Source organism: Orbicella faveolata, unplaced genomic scaffold (genome assembly GCF_042242905.1).
Source record: "Orbicella faveolata isolate gen_17 unplaced genomic scaffold, um_ofav_v1 contig_12, whole genome shotgun sequence".
Taxonomy (NCBI): domain Eukaryota; kingdom Metazoa; phylum Cnidaria; class Anthozoa; order Scleractinia; family Merulinidae; genus Orbicella; species Orbicella faveolata.
In genome coordinates, this window is record NW_028301539.1 from 32,415,516 (window position 1) to 32,439,677 (window position 24,162).

At 39.3% G+C, this 24,162-nt stretch overlaps 3 protein-coding genes across 3 annotated transcripts; 1 reads left to right on the forward strand and 2 right to left on the reverse strand.

Moving 5' to 3' along the window:
- Positions 1-1,176: 1,176 nt before the first annotated feature.
- LOC110044374 (serine/threonine-protein kinase mos-like) lies at positions 1,177-3,631 on the reverse strand. Its single transcript, XM_020749916.2, has one exon. The coding sequence runs from the start codon at positions 3,596-3,598 to the stop codon at positions 2,456-2,458; it is 1,143 nt and encodes a 380-aa protein (XP_020605575.1). The 5' UTR covers positions 3,599-3,631; the 3' UTR covers positions 1,177-2,455.
- Positions 3,632-14,968: 11,337 nt separating this feature from the next.
- Positions 14,969-15,599, forward strand: LOC149117583 (uncharacterized). The gene has a single exon (XM_089283327.1). It carries the CDS (start codon positions 14,971-14,973, stop codon positions 15,520-15,522), a length of 552 nt encoding a protein of 183 aa, XP_089139453.1. The 5' UTR covers positions 14,969-14,970; the 3' UTR covers positions 15,523-15,599.
- Positions 15,600-17,468: 1,869 nt separating this feature from the next.
- Positions 17,469-20,594, reverse strand: LOC110044434 (uncharacterized). The gene is made up of 2 exons (XM_020749983.2): positions 20,319-20,594; positions 17,469-18,473 (listed from the first exon to the last, which is right to left on the reverse strand). The coding sequence occupies exons 1-2, from the start codon at positions 20,497-20,499 to the stop codon at positions 17,989-17,991; spliced, it is 666 nt and encodes a 221-aa protein (XP_020605642.1). The 5' UTR covers positions 20,500-20,594; the 3' UTR covers positions 17,469-17,988.
- Positions 20,595-24,162: the final 3,568 nt, after the last annotated feature.

Genomic DNA, 24,162 nt, shown 5'->3' on the forward strand with positions numbered 1-24,162 from the left:
CTTAATTTGGCGGGCAGATCCACGGGTAGAAACCCGCGGGCATGCCCGTTAACATTTCATTATCTGTCCCGATTTTCCTTAGATTTGATATGTGGACGATCAAGTTGTTGCAGATGACACTGTTAGCTAAAATTGAAAGCTTATGTTGGAACAAATTATTCTTGTCTTATGCAAGTCAGATTCAAGTCAATCTTTTTTATCAGTTTGTGTATGTCTTGTATATAAAAACATCAACAATAAACAAAGTTTATATATCTTAAAAAATATATTAATCAATCTTGAATTGGCTTTGTCATTTATTAAATTTTGTAACATATTTTATCAGGGGGCCCCAAGTTTGTTTAACACAGCATATTAGATGTATAGACCACTTTTGTGCCTACTACTTGAAATTATGCACTCCAGATATATAATATATATATTTTTTAAATGTGTGTCACAGTGTCAAAAATGTTCTCCTGGTTATTAGAATTGCTGATCTGAGTAACGATTGTAATTACATGACAGTGTGCATGAAATTCCACAACCTTTAACCCTTTCCAACTGTTTTTCATCTCAAGCGAAGTTAAGTCAAGAATGTTGTTGATTAATTAACACTCATTGGAAACAACCAGATTCTTTACATGTGGTGGATGTGGTGCAGTGAGATGCCATGAAGCATGACTTCATTCTATGAATTCCTGCATGACTCCACTTTATGTGTAGGTTTCATTAGTCAAACTAAAAGATCTTAGATGGCATCAGACAAACTGACTGCTGGATGTTTTTGTCTTAAGTTACAAGGCACCAATCTTACCCTAATGAGCATCAGTTTGCAGAAAACATTCATGCCCATCACATTAAAGGTCACTGGAAAATATGAGGGGTAGGGGTCTCTGAAAGCCCAAACATCTTTAAAGAAAAATATGAAGTATAAGAGGGGAGGAGTGGTTCAAACCAAGAAACATTCCATAGGGAGGGTATGGTTGCTGGTATTCTTTGTGAGATCCCGATAGCCATTTAATTTTTTTTCCATTAGAAACTCGTAATTCTAATTTAACTCAACTGCAATGAGCTGATTGCTTAATCATGTGATTCTGTTTTCAAGTGAGGAAAGGCATGCTTTCATCTTTCTTGATCTGACAGATGATCTGTGACATATCTTAGACTATATACTGACAAAATTATGCAACAAAATTCTCACTTTCAACTGCACTTTATTGTGTAACATTACATAATGTAACTCACTTTATATATTTCTGTACAGTCAATATTTATATTTTGTAGTTTTTACAATATCAATCCAGTATCATTTGTCTATTGAGGTTCTGGTTAAATTATTTACTATCAAATCTATGATCTACTAGTTCTAATTCATTTTCAAGCTAATTTTTCAATAAATAAAATCTGTTAAATCTACAATAATGTTTTCATGTATGATATAAATTAACAATATTCATGCAATATTATACAAACTATTCAAGTCTGACTCTGCAAATACAACTTACATCTTTGTACAATGTGATATGAATATTATTTTTCTTATTTTCCAATATTTTGTGGTAATTTTTTATGTACAAATTGCAATGACTTGGACCCTGCCAGACACAGTTACTGCCAATATAGAAAAAGTGAAAACAAAATGTCATCAAAACTTGATATAAAAAAAATTTAAAAAACTCCAAAATTCACTGCATAAAGGTCGTGTTGCCAAAAAAGTACCATATAAAGATTGCACCAATGATAACGAGAGTAGTTAATGGAGGGATTTTTCTATACAAAAATGTTGAAATTAATGACGGATTACTTTGTCTGGGAGAAAAAAAGGAACTCCGATTTAAGGCTCATTACAAGATCTCCCATTTAAAATCTCCATGGAAACTTCAGGAGACTTATCTCGTTTTTGTATACAATCGACAAAAAGTAGTCCACAACAGGATGAGATAGCACTTTGCGCGTAATGAGCAATTTTCCCAACTTGGGTTTCCAGTCACGGAAGTCGATAAATTTTCGCGCAATTCTTCGGAAGCACAAACTTTATATTTGAAACGATTACTCTTTTCCGAACTTTGTTCATTTTGAGAATAAGGCCACTTTTTACGAATTAAAAGCAATTCACAGTTCTTTCTCACGGGAACAAACTACGTAAATGCGTTGTATTGCCTCGTAAATGAAATTTGCAAATTTATGCAAATTTTGTGTCGTCGTGACAGCCACTACAAAATACAACAACATACACGGAATTTCAACACGAAACGGTCAAATGTGTTGACCTTGAAATTTCGTTCTACATCCGCAAAGTGAAAAAGTAAAATTCCAAGTCCAAGTCGTGTTAAGTTATTTTGGGACTTTTTGTGGAAAAATAAATAGTAAACTATTGTTGTATAAGACATTTTTTTACACTTCATTCCTGATGCGTAACTGTAGAGTTTCCTACGTGCAGACGACCAAGTTGACAAGTATGCTGAAACAGCAATCACATAGTTTCAATTTCGTCCACAGTTACTAAAACTTCCTCTGCACTAGGTCTAGAAGACGGGCTCGCGTCCCACAATAACCTCATAAGTTCGATGTAAGCTGAAGTGGCCGGCTCGTTTGAAGCACTTGCCGGCAAGTTCGCTAGCGACGGGCGCAAATGATACGCCACAACTCCAAAAATAACAACAAAGTGACTTTCAAGTCCATAAGGATGTTCCCGAAAAAGCATCTGCCACAGGCAGATCCCAAGCGAGTACATGTCCGCTCTTACGCTCGGTAGCTCGCCTTTTAACAATTCTGGCGCCCTGTAAGCGAACGTACCAGTCAGCAAGCTTTTAGGGCTTGGTGATGGGCTGGGTGGCAACGCTAGTTCGTTTTTGGCAGTCAGCTCAACGCTCTGACAACACCCAAAATCGCCAAGTTTGCAAAGATCTTGACGATCGACGATCACGTTTGCAGGTTTTAAGTCCAAATGAACAAGACCGTTCTCGTGAACGAATTTGAGAGCGCAGGCAATGTCACGTACAAAGTGCCACCTTCGAGCGCTTTCCAAAACTTCTCGATCATCGTCAATTATAGCCTGCAGTGTCCTGTGACCGGCAAATTCCATAAGAATCCAGACATCTTGCAAGTTTTCTCGCTCAAGAACAGCTAGTGTTCGAACAATGTTCGGATGTTTCAACGGCAGAACCAATTTCTCTGCTTGGACACTTTCGAACATTGCGCACGGATTTTTCACGTTTCGGTGCATTTTCTTAACGGCCAGCTTTTTACCTTCCAATGTTGCTTCGTAAACAGTTCCAAATCCACCAGATCCGATGGGCCGACCGATTTCACAAACACTATTTGGAATCATTTCCTTGTCGATTGCCTCCGCAGCCTGAATTCTGCACCTTGCACTTTCGTTCGTGTTCCTGCAAAGTTCGAACTTGTTCGTTTTGCACGAAAAGTTCGTTGAAGCAACACAAATGCAACGGTTGCACTGAAATGGTTTCACAGTCAAGCCAACTTCTTCGAAATCTGCTCCTTTACAGGTGTCAAACATGTTTGCTTGCTCGCTTGCATAAGCATAGGATGAAGTTCGATATTTCGGTTGTACTTTTATACGGACTACGCTCGCTGGATCACTAATGACGTTCATATGACCAAGAATCAGTGAAGTAATCGGTTATAAACAAATGCCAAGTTCGATCTGGGTGAGCGCGAAACAGAGCACCGGTAGACGACAACTGCGTTTCTGATTGGCCGTACTGACGTCCTATTGTATTTCTGACCAATGAGAAGGGTTTCTAGAAAGTTTCCGGTGCGCTCCGAACGTGACTTCCCAAAGGGGAACACACAAGGTCTGCCACGCGAGGGACGTGTTTAAGATCGTTCTAAATTGGTCTTTATTCAGCTCTGCCAGCTCTACTTCCGAGGCGCGAGGAAAAATAGCCGTGCGTAAAAGGCTAGAATCATTTCTGCTCACGATCCATTCGAGTATAATTAGATCGGAAGACTGAGTAAGAATTTTTTATGAAATTTGGCATTGAAAACCCCCGCAATTGTCTCTACTGTCGAAGCAGTCGTCGATAAATTTCAATATCTTAACAGTCATGAAGGTTATCAGAAACCTTTTATGGCACAACTAAGCCAAATTTTTAATTATGCGATTTCAAATATGTATGCGTGAAATATAGCACTTCAATTATAAAATGTATCTTGAGAAAAAGGGTCAATTTTTATACTTCCCCCACCGCGATATCCTATTTTTGGCCTTGAGTTATTTTACAATATCCCGGGAACTTTTCCGAATTCATCACTGGCTAAAAATAATTGCCAAAGTGTCCTAGGGTAATTTTTGGGGATAAAATATTTTGGTAGTATTGGCGGTCTAGATATTTTTTATTACGAAGTCCCATTTTATAATTTTAATACAACTGGCACTAAAACAACTCCAGGAAGAAACTCAGAATTGCACGACCGCTGTCCATTTCACTTCTTGGATCGCTCACAAATATATATTAAACGTCCGGTTTTAGTGAAAGAGGGGATTTCCCTTTCTAAGAGTTCCTAGAATTATGTTAGCCAAAGTGGTCAGAAATTCAAGTCACATTGTAAAAACAGCTCATTAAAAATCTATGCACATTCGATGCAAATCCGAGTGTTACGTAAGCGTTACATAATTTGTGTTAACAGATTTTAGAACGTCAGCTGACTTTTCAATGCCGCATCACTTAAATCACGCGATTTTCCCACGAGACTGTCTTAAAGAAACGCTCCAAATCGACTAACAATAAAATGTCGTGCTGCTGGGGAGTCTTTTCTTATGCAATTTCTTTTTTCTGACGAATAAACCAAGAAGGAAACAATCTGGAGATATTTCAACTCTAGATTTTCGATGAGCTCTTCCTTGTTGTGCTACGCTTTCCTTGTTTCGTTGCGTGACACCCCGGGAACGGAAATGCTTATTGAATTAACATGACATGTACATTTATGATTGTTCATTTGCGGAGTAAGCGATGACGGCGTTCGTAAATCATGTCTTAAACTTCTCGTGGTATTATGTTGGCGAAAAGAAACTTTAAAACCGTAATTGGACGATTTATGGAGTTTGAAACGGGAGCTCAGTAGGTGTGTCTGACATGAGCTCGCGCACGCGGGCGGCCAGATCCAGGCGCTAGGCGTGTATACGCAGATAACGCACAAACAAACAATTCTTTATATGCTGACTCTCGTGACCCAAGAGACAATTCTGAAAATAAGCAGAATATTTGACACCCAAAGATAAAACTTTTTATTTTAATGAGTCATTGCACGCAAAATCAAGGCACTTAGTCGATTTCATTTTTTCTTTGCCTCGGCTCGAAGTTGCGGCTCTCGAAGTTGCAAGTTGCAGCTGTAGCTGCAACTATAATGGGCAAAAAATGTTCTTGAACCATTTAGATTGTACAGAATGGTTTTTGCTAGTGTTTTCAGCGCGCACAGACAAGGTCGCTCTCTCGTATTGGAGTGGCAGTTTTTTTTGTTTTTTTTCGGGGTCCGTGAGTGGAAAATGACGGATATCACGTGCGAACTCTAGCTGAAGTGTAAAGGTTGACGGTGGGGTCAAATTGCGGAAGCTGTTGTTAAGCAGTCTTTTGTCCTCAACTTCTCTGTTGTACTTGTGCACGTGAGCAACGTGCTGTTTATCTCAAGGAAAATGGCACTTAGTGCGATCAGTACCAAAACGATGAACTTGGACTTTCCAGGGAAATGCACGCGTATACTGAGCAAATAGAAAATACTAAATACGATCAATAACATATCATTTGTTCTAGACGTCCTGGTCCAGACATTTTTATCAGCAAAAATAAAGCGCGATTTGCGTTCGGTCGGCCGCTGTAAAACGCAATCCCGTTTAATGAAGCTGAGAAGCGTTCCTTTTCCGCTGTATAGCTCATGAAAGTTTTCAACAACGCTCTCCCTTCTAATAGGCCTAACAGTGTTGTGTGTTATTGTAAATGCTGGTGCTCCCAATTTTTTCAATATTTTGAGCGATTATTTCGTGTAGTTGCTGGCAGATAACTCCGCCGTTGCTTTTCACTCTTTGATATCTATTTTTTATATCTAATCAAAAATCTTTCCAGCTTCCGAGGTTTAGATCTTGTTTCTGATTCCGTGTTTGTTTGCGTGACGCAGTTCTGGGAAGAGTTCTTTGCATGTACTTGTCAAACGCGAGCGGAAAGATTGATGATCCCCTTATATTTGCGGGTGTGTAAACTAGGTGTTTGAATATATAATCAGGCCATTAACAGGAATATGCAGTATAATCGTTTCCGAAATTCCTTGCACTTAAATATTTATGTTACCCAAAGAAAGAAAAAAACACACTTCCAAAGTTAATTGACTTCGATGCCGGAGCAAACTGAGCACCCGTGAGTTTTAGCATGATTTGCGTGTGCCGTGACTGTTTGCATTTGTCCGGCGGCAATCTGTGACGTAAATAAGATGAACCCGACTAGCTAGTGACGTGTTCTATGCATGGCCGGCATTAATTTGAATCGCGAAACTACGACAAAAACTTAAACATACGGAGACAATTTTTGACTTCGAACGTGAAAAAAGTCTACAAATTTTTAAATGAGCACGTAAAGGATTTTTAATCTAAAATTTACTGATATATTTGAGCACCTGCATTCGTTAAATGCAGTTTCTTTTCTCTCACTCTCTCTCTCTTTTTTTTTTTTATTTTGAAGACAAATTAAGGTTATGCAGTTTTAAGCCGTAATCTAGTTTTTTAGCCGCATATTTCACAGCTATTTAATCATAGTCATCACGGACAAAATGTGACTTTCTGAAGAATAAAAGTTTGGTTTGGAAAAAACCAGGCGCAATTTTCCCTTTTTTCCCTCGTTGATTTAACAGTTGAGTTCGAAGCCGATCCTGAGATGGCTGAGTGTGCGCCCATGATTTTCCTCACGTCTTGGATCTGTGATTTGCGTCTTGCCTTTCTGATGGGGGCTTGTTTGTAGACAATCCGTGCGCGTGTATACATAAAAATCGTTGGCCTTCAAACATTTTAGTTATGTAGCGAACTGAAAATGTTGAAAATCAGAAGAATATTTGGCACTGAACAAGATCACAATTTTCAAATTTTATGAAAGCTTCCACGCAGACAGGTTTTCCGCAAATGCTTTAATTACATTATTAAATCTTTTTCAGACGAATTTAAAGCTAATAATCATCAGCAATATTAGACATGAGATCAAGGTCACGGTTACACATACTGAATAGTACAGTCAGATCGTTGTAATCTTTCAGGGGTCCTTTTGGGAATGACAATATATTTTTTTGTCCATATATATTTGAGTATATATATTGGCTTTGTTGTCAGGTTTGTTTAGATGTCTATAGCCTATGAGCAGACGAGCGCAGTAAAGCTAGAAAAGGTGAGGTGCACTGGAACTGAGAGCACCTGCAATTTCGTCCCAGAGCCCGATTGTCCCTATTAGCTGGCGAGGTCTTGGCACGAGGAAAAGTTGTGCTGCACACTATTCACTTTTATCGTTTCTGTTTGCTGCTTGGTGCTGACAAAATCGAAACGGGTCGCATACAACTGTTTGTTTCTGGTTGAATTTAGAGAATGTCCTGAGCTCGATGAATTGATGAAATCTAACTGCTTTCCGCGATAAGCCGCTGATAGTCGATGAGGCAAAAGTCGTAAACGAATCCTTTCATGAGCAGCGATTGATATTCAGCTCTATTACAAATACAACAAACAATATCTGGAAATGATATATTTATATATTATGCTGTAATTTAAGTTGAACTTTTAATCTGGTAAAAAAGCTTGTTTTTCCTGTTGTTGTTAACGTTGTTGTAAATGATCAGTTTACGTCAGTTAAAAACACTTTTAGTCGATCCTTAATTTATTTCGAGGGAACACTGAACACACTATTTCTGTTAGGAAAAGGAAAGGAAATATTCAGTAATTGATGAAAACCTAACCAAGCCTAACCAAGAGAACAACAGAAGTTACAGCATATCTCTAAGCTCTTTGAAAAAGAAGGCTTGTGGAATAAATGTTATTCCCATTTTTGATGCTCATCCTACATTTAGACCAGTTTCTACATGTATCGCTCACAGTAAAATAATCGTATCTTTATAATAAACGTACGTTTTCCGGTTGCATAGGAACACAACAACAAACATAGGATTTGTGGAATTGATGTTATTCCCATTTCTGAAGTTCATCCGACCTTACATTTAGACCAGTTTCTACAAATATCGCTCAAAGTAAAATTACCTTGTCTTTGTAGTGAGCGTACGTTTTGCGGTTGCATAGGAACACAACAACAAACACGGTTACAAGCAAGCTCAATACAAGCTCAATACAAAGCAGTGCCTCAAATTTATGACGCGCTTAGAAATTACTATGTTTGTTTGGTGATGCATCTTTTTTCCCCGGAGGGGGTCTGTTGTCTGGGAGATTGTATAAACGAAGTTGTGCATATCAGAATAACAAAGACGATTAATACCAGTTTGGTCTACCAGTTTGGAATCTAAAAATATACTTAGACGAACAAAAATAGCATTTGTTTCCATCTTATTACGTTGTTCCAATATTTAACTACGTCAAATGAGTCTTCAATGTACGCGCGTTCCTAAACACATGTTAGTTTCGGTTGAGGAGGCTCACTTCCGGAATCAAAAATAGACCACGGAAGTCTGGAAGTATTTAATCCAGCTACGAAATTGGTTACAGCCCGCTTCCAGGCAAGCGTAAATTAAACTCGAGAAAATAACTGACTCTAGAAAGAGAACGGCACCGATAAGTAAATCGGTGACAGCACTTGTGAAACATTATTTATTTCAGTTGTGTGCTGTGATGAGCGTGAAAGCAACGAAAAACAAGGAGGGGCTACAATTTTAAGGAGGGGCAAGAGCGCAAACGATGACATAATCGGGCGTTTATTCTTCGTCGCTCCCGTCCGGCGCTCTGCAGACTTCGCTCGGTGCTTTGTTTTCTGACCCGTTGAGAGCCTATTACCAAGTGCAGGCTAGCTAGGCTGCGTTCAGATGGGTGCCGTTTTTTAACTGTTTTGGTCTAACTGTTTTTCATAAATTTTGCCATTTTGATCTGAAAGGTGGCTTGTTCTTTAAATTACATTCATTTGCAATATTTAGGTGACTGTGAATGAAAAGTGAACACGTCTAAAATGTGCGGTTTAATTGATTTAATTTGTCTTTAAATGACATTCGTTTGCAATATTTAGGTGATTGTGAATGAAAACCATAGTTTATACTAACTATGATGAAAACTAAAAACGTCTAAAATGCCAGTCAAGACCGTCCGGAAAAGCAAAAAACAACATATATTGTGATATGTAAACTCAGCTTTAATGATGGATATTTGTCATCATATATAGAAGCGTAAAACTTCTTACAAATCTTTCAGAAGTTTGGCACCGAGTAGCCACCTGATGACCGTGAGCACCCTGGTGTAATTGGTCAAAATGTAGAGAGAACCGGCAACAATCTTAGAAGTATACCGTGACCTAGAGGGTTTAAAATTCGGCGCCCGTGTAGGGACAAACCCCTGCGACTAGTCCATTTAACAAGTGGCGGGGACAAGTCCTTTCAAGTGAACTAGCCATAATTTGGTCCCTGCAACTAGTTCCACGAATTCAAACTGGTTTTGAATTGAAGGGACAAGTTCCTACGACTGGGTTGTCCCTCATAACCCTTCGTGTCTGAACTATTTGTGGGACAAGTCCCTACGACAAATTAAATTTAAAAAAGAAGAAATAATTACAGAATCGTATGTTAAAGAAGCAGCTTAAAGTGTTTTTACCACGCGAATTCTGTCAGAATTTTTCAAAAAAACATCGACGATTCTTTTATCCGGAAATTAAAAAGAATAAGCACTGAATAATTTAGCTGAACTATCTGCAGTTTAATTGAACTGATTTATTTCAATGTTACGTTGTTAATTTAAATAATTTTACTTTGGGAAAGCAGCAGAGTGATCATGAGAGAAGGACAGCTTTTGCCCCTAGTTTTTCCTATGTTCCTGCGCAATTAGTCCCCGCGTGTAGACAGTACAAGGGACTAGCCCCTGCAATCAATCCCCTCGTACAAACTCTTCAACGGACTTGTAGGAGGGACCAGTCCCGGGGACTTTTCGCCTCGTTTGTGCCGACCTTAAAGGTTAATTTGCATGCTACAATTTGTCGACCCGATTGAAGTTGGCTCATTCTAACAACCCAACTTACACACTCAGATTTGTCAGTCTGAAGCAGATGATACCTGAGCAGACGAACGCGTTACACAGATCATTGCCAAGCTAGAAGACTTGACTGAGGTGCGCGAGGAGAAACCGCACCGTCGTTCCCAGAGCCCGCCTGTCATTCTTAGCTTGCGAGGCCTTAGCACGAGGCCAAAAAGGAGGCTCATCTTTTCCTCGTACGAAGGTTCCACCCGTTAGTAAGGACAAGCGCTTTTGAGGACAAGAATAAGCTGCAAGAACCTGGTAACGAGGTGTGACAAAAATTAGAAAATAGGCGCATATAAATTTGTTTGATGATAGATGAGAAAACAGCCATAACACTACTGAAAGAAAAAGACCTGAAAATATTCTCAGGCTTTGAAAGGGATTCGAACCCACGACCTTTGTGCTACCGGTGCAATGCTGTTGAAAATCTATTATCATAAATTTGTTTGTTTGTGGTTAAAGTAAGAGAATGTACTGAGCTCGGAAAAGTTAGAAATTTATTGGAATCTCAGTTACTTTCGATAAGGCACTGACATTCAATGATTCAAATTTAGATCAAAGAAATCGACCTTTTGGTCTGAAGTTAATTTTCAGTTGTATGACAAGCTCGATAAACAATATCTCGAAATGATCAGTATGAGTTTCATAGTACTATTTTAAACTTTACACGATGTAAAATTTTCCGGCTTCTAAGGATACGAAACAACTTTTTTCTGTCAAAAAAAGGATAGGAAATATTCATTCATTGATGAAATCCTAACCAAGAGAACAACGGAAGTTCTGATTTGAGTAGATCTCTTAGCTTTTTGGAATCGAATTTGTACATTCATTGACCTTCTTCTGTTTCTTATAGAAAGAATCCTGCTACATAGAGGATATTACACGGTGGTGAGAAGATATGAATTTTATGTTTTCGAGTGGCAAGAGCATAAAATTCATACCTTCGGGCTAACGTGTTATGTTCTTTTTATTACATAGACATACTGATGAAGACGTTTTTGACGATTTTCTGAAGATTTCCGACCCTTTTCCGAAGATTTCCGAAGATTCTTCAAAACTTGTCCGAAGGTCACACGAACATTGCCGAACATTTTCCGAAATTTCCGAAGATTGCCGAAGACTTTCGAGGAAGACCCGTAGATGTTTGGATCATACACCAACGAATTTAAGTACAATTTAGAGACAAACTTGATATCAGCAAAATCATCGATATCTTCACTAGTGAGGATATGGAAAATACGCCACCCGAGTCCCGGATGTGGTTTCGTATGAATTTTATGAGTGGTGTATTTTCCAGTAAAACACTCCTGTCTATATAATAAAGAAAGTTATTTCCATTTCTAACTAAACCAGAATTATATTTCTAACTAAACCCTGAATCACTCAGACACAGAAACTACCCTTATCTTTGTAAAATGAACGAACGTTTTCTTGTTGCATAGGAACACAACAAAAAATACTGTCGATCTTGTCAAATACGTCGTTCTTGAATCAAGCTCAGATACAAAGGTTAACTCTTCAAAAACTTAAACTGAAACTCTGTGATGCTTTATAAAGTTCAGTTTTTTTTTCTTTGTTAATGTATATGAGTATTTTCCTTTTTGGAGGAGTTATGCGTTCTGAGAGATTATACAAACGCAGTTGTGCATTTCAGAAACAACAAAGGAGATCCGAGTCAAAACTTGCTCTGTCAGTTTGGAGTCTAAAAATATACTTTGACGATCCGAAATAACATTTGGTTCTAACTTCGAAATATTAACAGTGTCAACTGGATGGTCAATGTACGCACGTTCATAAATACATGTTAGTTTCGGTCGCAGGAGCTTACTTCCGGAATTAAAAGTAGATCACGGAAGTTTGAAAGTATTTTTATCTTTCTATTTCAGCCCGCTCGCAGGCAAGGTAAATTAAACTCGTGAAAATATCTGACTCTTGAAAGGGAACAGCACCGGATACGTAAATTGGTGACAACGATTGTCAAACTTCAGTTAATTCAGTTGTATCACACTGAGACGAGCATGAAAGCAACGAAAAACGATATCAAGGAGGGGCAAGGGCGTAGACGATGTGATCATCGGGTGTGGCTACAGAGGGGCTCCTACTACAGGCGATTTATTCTTCGTCGCTCCCGTTCGGCGCTCTGCCGAGTTCGCTTCTCAGTAGCGCTTCGCTCTCTGACTCGCGGAGCGCCTGTTCCCGATCGCAGGCTCTGTACCAAGGGGTAGATGTTCGTTAACTGCCAGTTTTGGTCCGAGGTCAGTTCATAGATTATTGTAATTTTTGGGTGACTGTAAAACAAAACTAAAACAACCAGCTAACAGTCGCGGCTTAAAGCCCTTAGGCCCGTCCGGAAACAGCAAAGGACAACAAATTTTGTGAAATGAAACTGTTTATGGATATTTATCATCATGTAATCGTAAAGCCTCTTACAACTGATCTCTCAGAAGTTTACCGCTGAGGAGCCACCTCGTGAACTTGTGCTCCCAAGGGTGATTGGTCAGGATGCAAAGAACCAGCAACACGCATATACCGTCTCAAACATTCAAATAAATAAATAAATAAATAAATAAATAGATAGATAAATTTTACAATATTTAGAGAGGAAGCCACATCAGCCTTAGGCGTGGTTTTCATGCAGGTCCTCTATCCTGATTGAATTGAAATTTGGAGTGTTCGTTTTTGTGGACGAAGGAAAACCGGAGAACCCAGAGGAAAACCCTTGGAGCAAGGCACAACTCAAGCCACATATGGCACCGGGGCGGAATCGAACCTGGGCTACATTGGTGGGAGGCGAGCGCTCTCACCACTGCACCATCCCTGCTCGCCATTCCAGGAAATATCAAGAACCCGGTCGATTTATTTGCATGGTTGTTATGCCTGATGGAAGTTGGCTCATTCGAACAACCCACAAAACCAGTGAATAGTGTTTTCACGCATTCTGATTGACTTGCAAAATATATTAGACTGCAACAGACGTCTTAAAATGACCTAAAATCAGGCCAATTTTTACCCGCGTCCGAATTGGCGGCTTGTACATGCTCGTGCCAAAGGAAAGAGAGCCAAAGAAAAAGTAAAGCTGTTAGCTTCTAAGGGCCTATTTATATGATCTCGGTACCCAAGACAACCCTTCCCCCATATAGATGGGGCCAAAAGCTGAAAGCTTTGCCTTCGTTTCCTTGAACTACAAAAAGAAGGGAAAGAAGAGAGAGCCTGGGATCTAGGTTGTTTTGTGTTTTCCCTTGGGGAAATGTAGCTTAGGCGCTCAAAATAACTTCGAGCAAAATAAAGAGAGAAAGCCGGCTTTTTTTTGTTTATATCGATTCCCTTTGTACTTGTTTTTGTTCGCATTCAATAAACGATGGACTAACTGCACTGTTGGTGCGGGCGTTGTACAGTTAAGTTAAGGGTAGGCAATATTCATATTAAATGTACAAATTTAATTTTCTGCTGGAGTAAGTATCGCATTAGACTATTTTTAATCCAAGACTACTTAAAATAAGTGTGCAGTACAATAGCAGGTTATGATCGCATAAGCTTACTTTGGTAGCGATGCTATTGTCGAACAAATGACTATCATTGACCCCCAGTGTGTGCAATTCAGACCGTAATCACGATTAATTACACTTCACCGTCAATAGACTCAAAAGCCTAACTTGAATAAGTGCTATTACACATTAATTAAACCATTCAGAACAGTGGTCATTGAAAACTCGCATAGAGGCGATTTGTTTATTTCGCAGGGATCAAGGGAGAATCACTTCTTTACGATCCTGTAACATTTCCTTTAACTGGACTGATTACCTGACGAGTGAGTAAGGCTTTCTTCTGCTGGTTTCAGCCAGGTTGAATATTTAGCAGCTCACTGCTCTTTAACAGTCCTTGTTTATCGTAAAACGCACACGGCTTTCAAAAAGGTGCAATAGGTTTCATTGGACTCGCTCCTTGATTGCTTGAAAAGTTTTCTGAACTCTCGGAGACAATTTTCCACAGATAAAGAATTCTGTCGAGTGGAAAAACAGCGAAAGAACGATTCCTTTTGCAAACGTTTTTGTTGTACAATCGAACGAAGGCCTGGCTTGGAATCGAATTGTGGAATAAAAGTGAAGAGTTACTGTTTAGAATATGATGATAGCAGAATCGGGAGAATCGTGTGTAGCTGGAAACTGACAACTAAAAAGATCTTAGGTTCAATAAATTAAATCAGAAAAGTAAATAACATCGCCTACATGCGTAGAATAGCACCATCATAGAATCGGAAGAATTGTACAATTGGAGCCTTCTTTTAAAAGCTTTACCAAATCACGTAATAGAGAACTTAAATAATCGCAAATTCTGAGCCGAAAATTTGTAGTGCTAAGTCAGAGAATATATCTCCTAAATGAGTATATTAGTTCTATTTGCAATACTTTCTAACAGTTTACTTGTTTACTGAGCTCGATATCTCTGAGAAATTACCCACGACATCTCAATTATTTTACGCTGCATGGTAGGTGAGATTTAAAAAGATTCTTCTCTTTGGCTCACGTTTAGCACGGTTCTGTTACGCCATTTTCCAAATCTGTCACTCCGTGTTAAGTTCCAAGTTCATCATCTTCAAGCATGCAACTATTTTATCGAAACTGGCGTATTTTTCGTGGAGAACGCAAAGAAATGAATCCGCCCAGAAAGAGTGCTGAGACGCTCAATTCTTAAAGCTTTTTACTATTCGGGTTTTGGAGACACCGTGATTGTTTTTATTCTTAATTGACGGTTTTCTTTACAGTTGCGCTTTAGTTCACATGGATCCCCGCCTCCGACTGCGCAAGACTTCGAGATGGTGTAACGAGCAACGTGTTCAAAAAGTAATGGCATTAAACAGAAAAGAGGAGACTGATCTTCAACAGAAGCTGGGCCAACTTCAGCGGGAACAAAACCGGCTGAGTCGAGAATTCGACTATGATATCTGGAAAACAAGGCAAGCCTTTAACGCCAGCAAAAGGGTTCCGCCGATCGCAGGCGATTCAAAGTCGCGCGTACGAAGGAACAGCCTGCCTTCTGTGGAGCCCACTAAGGGAATGATGAACGCAAAAAGAAGACATTCAACTGCTTGTGCGCCGCCTGCCAGGATGGTAAAGGAAGGTGGAAGAGATAGCAAGAAAGTAGACGAGGACGTTATGTTCGAAATAGACAACAGTTTCAAGTTTTTATTCATCGCGTTTGGAAATAAACCCAGTACTCCTTCAAGCTCTAATACCGTCAAACTTCCAGAAATAAAGTCGAGTTCGCCCCGAGGGTCTGGTTCTGAGAGTCGCCGCTCAAGCTTGGCTAAAATTCACGGAAGACTTTGGTAAAACAATAATAAGGACAAAGTTCCTCCAAGTACAATCAGCAACCACTGCTGTAAATTAAACAAATATGATACGCAGTAGGTTTCGTAAAACCTTTCCTCTAGGGAAAAAAACACTCTGCAGGCAAACCTCTTGAAAAAAATTGTTCTTTATTCCATGCAGAGAGATTTTTCTTCCATAGACTTTTCTTTGTAAAATATTCTTGTTTGCATACAGTAGGAAGTACCATGCAATACAAATAGCAAAGTGATAGCTCATTTTGGAGAAAATGTATATATGTTTGTTTTGTTATGTTGTCGTGAATGCAAAATAGCTCAAAGTGGAAAAAAAAAACCTTTGACACTGCAAATTAAAAAGTATTGTTTTAAATGAACGTAGATGTCAAAATAATAGTTTTATATAGTTTTACAAAGGCAGATGAATAGAGTTATTTTAATTCTCAACGCCAGGTAGCCATTTTTTATCATTCTGAAGAATTTTGTATGTACATCAGGTGGTGTATGTACTTTTGTCAGCAACGGAATAAAGACATCTATTTGTTTATGATTTTTATGCGCTATATAAAAAAATGCTTTATTAAGTAAGCACGATGAAAAAAATATCTCAAATTAACTCTCAGCTCTAAAATCCTCAAGATGGCCGCAGTCTAATTCAACGTCGACCCTAAACACAACCTTATTCTTGGGACTTAAAGGGACTCATTTACTGTGAGCACCTAACTAAGTTCTTATTGTGAAGGTCCAGGGTGGATTCCGAATTTTGCACTACAATCGTCCCTACTCAAATTACAATGGGAATATCATGGGTGACAAATAACTCCTTAAATTTTGGAGCGAAATTTCTGCCTTAACCCTTTCGCGCCAAGTGTCGTCCCCAGACAACATTTAGAGGGGTAGACAAAGAACTAGTTGTGACGTCGTCAATTCCTAGGTCAGCAGATTGTTTTGATAAACAACTTACTCAGGGGAGACAGAGCTTTTCATACGAGTGTCTATCTTGAACATGCTGACAGAGCTACTAGGAAAACAAATGTTCAATTATTGGTGCAATAATTTGATTGTACCATTACTACTCGGATAACCGTAGTAATTCTAGAGCTAATACATGCGAAAAGTCCCCACTTCTAGAAGGGAGGTATCATTTGCAGGTCTTTTGAACGGTCACTACCAAAACTTTTGCAGCTGATAGAAAGAGAGTGAAGAGTAGAAGATCAGATAGCGAGAAAAGAAAGAGAGAGAGAAAGAGGAAAGGAAAAGGAGGCAGGACAAAAATCGCAACGCATCAGCAACGCATTTTACTTTATGCGCATGCGCTGAAGTAAAATGTTGCTCTATAGAAACTAGTCGAAAATCTAGATGAACTGTAAAATATTGCATTCCTAGCAAAATGTAGTGTAATTTAGCGACATTGCATGTCAAAAAACCATTTGACGGTAAAAAATACTGCTTGTTTGGAGCAAAATCAAGCATGAAAGGGTAAATTTGTAAGTTCACGTGTGACTTTACAAAATTTGCATGGCAACGTTTGGCGCGAAATTTCTCGATACAATAAACTAGTCAAAAACCAGGGGCTTCTGTCAAAAACCCATTCAGCGTAATTTGTCACCCATGATATTAAAAGGTAACCAAATGATAAACTCGTAAAATTTTGAAATAATTTCACTTAGGTTTTGTCAAATTTCTAATAATTTTCCTCGCCCAAGACTCGGAAAATTACTAGAATTTTGACAAAGTGCGCGTGAAATTATTCGCTAATTTCACTCGTTACCATTTGATGGAAAAGGCGACATAACTCCGCCGAGATTCGAACCCACGATGAGGTCTAAGATCACGACTCAGATCTATTCAGTTTGTCCTTCAGGGGTAACATATAACTAATAAACATTTATCACTGCCCTGAAAATTATCATCTTTGATGGTCTTTCATTGTTTCTCATACACTTAACAAGATGTGAGTTTCAATTTTATTTTTAATAATTTTCCTCACCTGTCTCTATTATTCTACTTAGAAAAGGCGAATAATTACAGCGAAAATGTGATCAAAATGGTATTCAAATCGATTATAAAGTTAAACAACACACAAAAAAGAAAGCGCACTTTTTATAAGTCAACTTTTAGCGCTGCGACAGACTGCAAGTTTCGTGGCAACTTTTGTCGAGATAGTTCAGTCGAGGGGCAAGCGAACAGCATCTTCACCGAAGTGCGCATTATGTCTCCGAGAATCGTGTCTGCCGAGCAGCGGTGTTCGTTTACGGGTAGCGAGGTAACAGGGCATATCTTGAGAGTAACAATTCAAGCCGACCGAACAACTTTCGTAATGCTTTGCACTTTCCGATTAAACGAAGTGAATCGGAATTTGTTAGGGTTTATTTGCAAATACTTTCGACCGAAGTTGCCACGGAAGTTGTATGCAACTCGACTTGCAGCGCTTTTTTGAAAGAGTTAAAACTCAAAGTCATGTTCAGTCCATTTAGAGATACCAAGCAAACACCTCAACACAGGATTCACCATCATTATCATCTTCGCTGACACCGACCAGATCTTCTCCGTACCAGATTTCTATTTGTTGGCCATATTGGACGAATTCCGGGTTGGCGAAATCGTGGAAGACAAGGAACGGAGAATCGGGTTCGAAACCCGGAAGCGCGTACCACATGGACATTGACTTGTTCCGGATGAACTTCTCGCGCGGAAACAAAACCCGTTCGGACGACGTGGTAATGAATGTACCCAGGGGAGTCTTACCGACATACGGGTGCCTTGTCGAGCATCCCCATTTGCTGGCGAATGAGCCGTGGCTAGCATGGCAGTCATCTTTTTCGCAGTTCACCTGACCTCCAGTGTGTACCACTTTGAAAGCAGCCAAAAAGCCTTCCTTTGTGATGGTGAATTTACCTGGCTTATTACCTTTGGCACCGAAGCAGGATTTCGTTACATTTAGTCTATTCCACCGACCTAAAATCAAGAGATAACTAAAGTTATTTTGAGATAAAGAAACAACAACAACAACAACAGAAAGCCTGTTTCAGGCTCTTGTCTACAAAGGAGGATCAGGGTCAGCCCAAGTTTAGGCCCCGTCCACATAACGCCAGAGAAATTTTTTTTTCCACATTTTTATTTCCATTATTAAATACAAAGTACAGCGCTAATATTAAGTGTCAATAACACGCCAGAGAAATTTAATAACGGTGTTTCAACTCTGAAAACGCATCACATGTTTTCCGTCCACATAACGTCAGAGAAGTTTAAAAACGTTGTTTTCACTCTGAAAACGCATCACATGTTTTCCGTCCACATAACGTCAGAGAAATTTGAAAACGGCATCTTCACTCTGAAAACGCATCAAATTTTTCTGTCCACACTACGCCGGAGAAATTTGAAAACGCAACAAACATCGGTCATTGTGGGCAGGAAAATTACTACACGATTATCGTCACCCCATCGTTTTCGAAAAGCCCCATTTACAAAATGTTTTCCGTCGAATCGAAAGCGAAAAACCTGTGTTTTCAAAATCCTCCGGTCTGAAGCACTGGGTCTGAAGAGCGTTTTCGAAAAGCTCCGTTTTCGTGGCGGATTAGTGTGGACGGTAGGCCTAACCGTAGAAATAAAGCTGCGTTTATAAATTTCTCCGGCGAAGTGTGGACGGGGCGTTATCGCGTATGGCAGCCGTAGCAAGGAAATGATGACGCTGTTGTGTGGAACTGAATGAGCGCCGCCCCGCAGAGCCAAGCGAAAACTGAGAACGTCCGAATTGCGAAGGAGACAAAACAGAACAAGAGTCTATGCAGAGGGCAAGAGTTTTTTTTTTTTTTTTTTCATTCTCCTCCGTACCTCCGTATTGTTACTTCCAATATTTTAAACACAAATTGTTATTTGCCCGAAATCCGACGGATTGGAAGAGATTACACAACGCATTGATTAGCTTAAGTAATGTCTTTCTTCAAGGCTACTGCGTCAAAGTGTTAATCAAAGAGACATCCTACGCATTTTAAACTTTGGCCCGGCGTAACAGCTCGTTTCTCAGAGGAAAGCACGAAAAGAAATTCAGGTCATGATCATTGTCTTCAGGCTTTAGGGAACCTCAAAATATTATCAGCTTAGTTGAGTAAAAAAAAAAAGTAAAAACAAAATGCCAGGGCGGTAGCTGACAATTAATTAAATAAGAACCAGGAATGGAGATTTTTTTTAGCTTAGGGAAGATTAAGAAAGATTACAAACATCATTTGATTCGTGTTCCCTCAAGGTAAAGGGTTCTTGGTTCTAATCCAACTAAAAATAAAAAAAAACGAACTGCGTTTTTTCACTAAAAATTTTACGATCCCTTTATACGTCATTCTTGAGGGATATCAAATGTGAGACTAAAAAAGGTATCCAATGTCCCTTATATCATTAATTGCCCTTAAGGCTGTCTGAAGCATATTTACAATTAAAAAGTTTCATCCACCTTTGGACGAAAATTGACGGGCCTTTTTGGGAATAGTTTTGATAACATCTCAGATTCTGAGAAAACTTGGTATGCTACGAAAACTGGATAAATCGCTTTTCAGTCAGAAAATAATTAATGCACTCGACTCGTTACTGGCCGAGGTAATTCTCATAAAGAGAGAGCGAAATGGCAAGGTTTTTCGATTATGCAATGAAATCTGGCTGATAAGGGGCTCGTGCCGAAAAACCACGACGCAATGAAATAAACTTCTTTAAAACTAATCTTGAAAACTGTGATTTAGATAAAGAGAGTGTTATACAGGCCTATAATAGTGTCTAGTTTTGACGAGCTAGGCTAACAAACTAGGGTCTTACTTGGCATTTTAGGACACATCTTTTGCATTCCCTGTCTTAAAGAGCCTGCCTCTTGCTTGAGTAATGTCCTCAGCTGTACTTCTTGCTGCTGGGAAAATTTGCTGCAACATCCATTACTCGCGGACGAGCCTTGGTAGAACAGAGAGGCTATCGCGCTAAATAACAGAAGGAAATTCACCATGTTGATTTCGCTGCGGCTGTAGCTTCGTCCGTGCTCTCTGACGTGCGACCCTTAGATGATCCTTATCAGTGTTAAATGAGGAAGGGGGCTTAGTAGCGCGCTTTTAAAATACAATTTGCGCCTGGAGCTGTTAAGAGGTTTTCATCGGCTGAAGAAAAACTGCGCAGATCCGTCTGCTTTAACGCTTCCTTTGAAATTCGATAACAACGGATTTGTCTGTCTAGAGGATTATTGCACGGGGGGGTAGATAAAAGGCAGCGATATTTTTGAGGATATCACACCTAAACCAAGGCCAAAAATACTGATTATATTGTAACAAATCAAAGTGTGAGTTTCACGGTCAGAGTTTCGGAGCTTTTGTAAGTCACCAGGGAAAATTTTAAGATCAGGAATTTTTTTGCTTGAATACATTGATCTTCTTGACTACAACACCGTGTATTTTCACTCTTTGTCCCGCAGACCAGAACACACTAACATTTCGAAATTATGCCGCAAACTATTTGTACTATCGATGTTATTCAAAAAGCCCATACATCTCTGGAAATTTTGGTTTCGAAAGTAGGAATTGAACGCTTTGCAAAACATGCCGCTGTTCAGTTTAAAGAGCAGGTATTCCCAGCATGTTATTCTTGCGGGATTTATTGTTTGCTTGCCACGTAATTGAGCAACACCTAAGAAGGGAACAGAACATGTTCTAAATATTTTCAGTTTTCTGGAAGCAAATGTTTTAGATCATTCGGCAAATCCTTTGTTTTTGTAGAACAAAATAGACAACAAAAACACGACAGATTTTCCTTCTATATAATTTATGACGTACATAAAATTGACTGCTCCTGCTGTCCTACTTAAGAACAATTAGAGAACGGTTACTAGAGAATGATCTAAAACATTCGCGTACACAACTCTATTTTTTTCATGTACAGAGCCGGCTTCAAAAGTTTTATGGCAAATAGTTTGCACGACCCATTTTCAGAGGAAAGTTTTGCTAAAGGTTCTTCTACCACGTAAGTCGTAGTTTTCGTGAAGAAGACGTGGTCCTTTCCATTGTTCTTTTGATTGACACTTGGGGTCAAACTCTAAAGATAGCTTTGTTTAAAATCTTCTTTTCCTTGTAATGTCGCGCATTTGTGGGTTGTTTTAGTACTCCATTTGTTGCATTGTTTTAACTTGTTGAACGAAATCGGGTTACAAATCGCTTTTTTATCTTGGCGCTGCACTGAAAGCTGAATGATACTGTACCCTAATTCTTCGTGCTGGCTTGTTTCTTGTCGAGTTGGAATTTTATGAACGCAAAGAAAACAAACGCGAATTTAACCCAAAGATCGCCCCCGCGCACGTGTTAGGTCCCGGGTTTTTGGTCTACTAAACGGAACATTCACACAGACGAAAACACGGGCCCAGCTAACGTGACAAAAGTACTTCATATCAATGTGTTTACTTCGTTCGAATAAAATGAAAAGTATTTAAAGCTGTTAACATTATTTTGTACCTCGCGTTTGGGGGATGTTGGAATTTTCCAGCCCACCAGAAATTACGTAATGCAAATCTTTATTGTGTTTAGAACTCAGCTGGAGCGAACCTTGCGGGAGATTCACGTCTACTGCACAGAAAAAAAGTTTGGCTCAAAATGCACGCAATAAACATTGCACCCCTAGAATCTCTGACGTAGCCTTGATTAAATAATATAGCGGAATATTGCTTCACTCTCTAGGAATTACATATCTAATACATTGTCAAAGTCATGAATGTTGAAGTGTTAAATGAAAGAGGCAAGTCGCGTTGTAAATTTGGATTCTTCATCGTGCATGCGTTGTACCTTTATCCAGACGGAAGTGGGATAAACTAAATAAAAATAATAATGCACTAAACAGCTGATAAAAACTTTCGCTCTGACAAGCTCTATGTCTTCCAGTGGCTTGTTTGCTTCTTGTTTTAACGTTCAGGTAGATAAAAAGGCCTTTGTTTCACTGACCTACCACCCCGTACCACTTGTATGCAGACTGAACGGTAAATCTTAGCTGTAGAAGATCAACAGCTAACTTTCGTGCCGTTATCCTAACGCTAAATCTCCCACACTCGTACTTGATGGTTGACAGGGAAAGAATAGTAATTTACTTAGATAAAACGTGGTAGAACCCCGGGGGGGTTACTTTGGGAATTTCTGGGTAGGGGTGTGCCGCTGGGACTCTGGAACCCAGAACTAGTTCAGCCGAATTTTGCTACCCTATTCTAGAGTAAACTCCCCAAATCCCCCCATCTATCGACACTGTTGAGGCTGATTTGCGTAAGTTTAAACTTGCCGATTTGATTTTTTTATACTTTTGAGTGACAATTCCTGGTTTCCTTGGTCTAGATAAAATCTTCAACCAACTAGTCAGTTGTGTGAAAAATTATACCCTATTCTAGACCCAAACGCTCTGATTTATATACCCTATCCTAGAGTTAACTGCTTGAAAACCATACCCTTCACAGCGGCACAAACCTATATAACCCGTATATGGCAGTGCCCCCCCCCCCCGGGGGGTAGAACAAAGAGCTTTCTTCGTAAATACAGTGGACAAGAACCACACCGTGCTCACTGGACAAGAACCACACCGTTATAATCCAACGGAAATTTTGCGCAATTACTGACTTGATGATTGACCCAATTTTCCATACCGAGACTCTCTCTTTTTACAATCTAATTTCAGTTTGTCGGCAAACTTGCTTTTCAACGGCAATACGCCAAGGGAAACATGAATCTATCCGGAAAAACAAGAGCTGTTCCGGTTAATTTGTGCAAGGGCAACAAATCTTGTTCTGTCCGCGGTTTGTGGGGTACGACATTATATTTAGGTGTAAGGTTCCATCGATTTTGGGCAAATGACCCGCTGTTTGCGCTAGCAAATACCTGAAATCGGTCCTCGGAATCGAAAGAAAGGTTGGAAGTTTGAGGCGATTTATTTAGTAACCCAGAAACGTGATATTTGAACCTTGTACCCGACAAACGTACTCACAAGAGGTTCTCAAGCGACCGAGCCACAAATCGTTCGCAACGGTTTTTATAAAATCGCTTTCTTTTCTTTTTGCCTTTTCTTATCTTAATTCTTGGATTTATCTCCGTCTTTGAGACCAGACCATTAATCTAATTCAGTTTCGCCAAGAAAATATTTTCTTTATATATAGCGAACAGATTCGTCTGCCATGTATTTGCTCTTGAGTGCGGTCTACGCGAGCTGTGCAGTGCTCGTATTTTTAGCTCACGTTAAATGGTTTAAGTTTTGTTTTTGAACCAATTGATCGAAATCTAAAACAAAATATATAAGAACGTCCTGAATTAAAGGAATAATCCACTGCGATCTCTCAAAGGATCAGTAAAATAAACTATATGTCCATCTTCTTGTAGCTCAGCTTATGCTCTCATGTCTCATCAATGGAGCCGACACGTAATGTGCCACGGTACATCAAGTCGTGTTTCCTGGATGGACAAAATTACTTTCAAACCCGGAGGAAGCCTTAAAATGTTGGTTTTCTAAGGTAGAGAAACACCAAAGAAATGACGGTAAGCTGTAAATAACACGAATGGTTTCTACTGACAAAGATGAACACAGATTATAAACGACAAACTTGAAATGAATGTTCGCCTGTTTATTCCAAGCATACCAGGATTGAGGTATACATGAT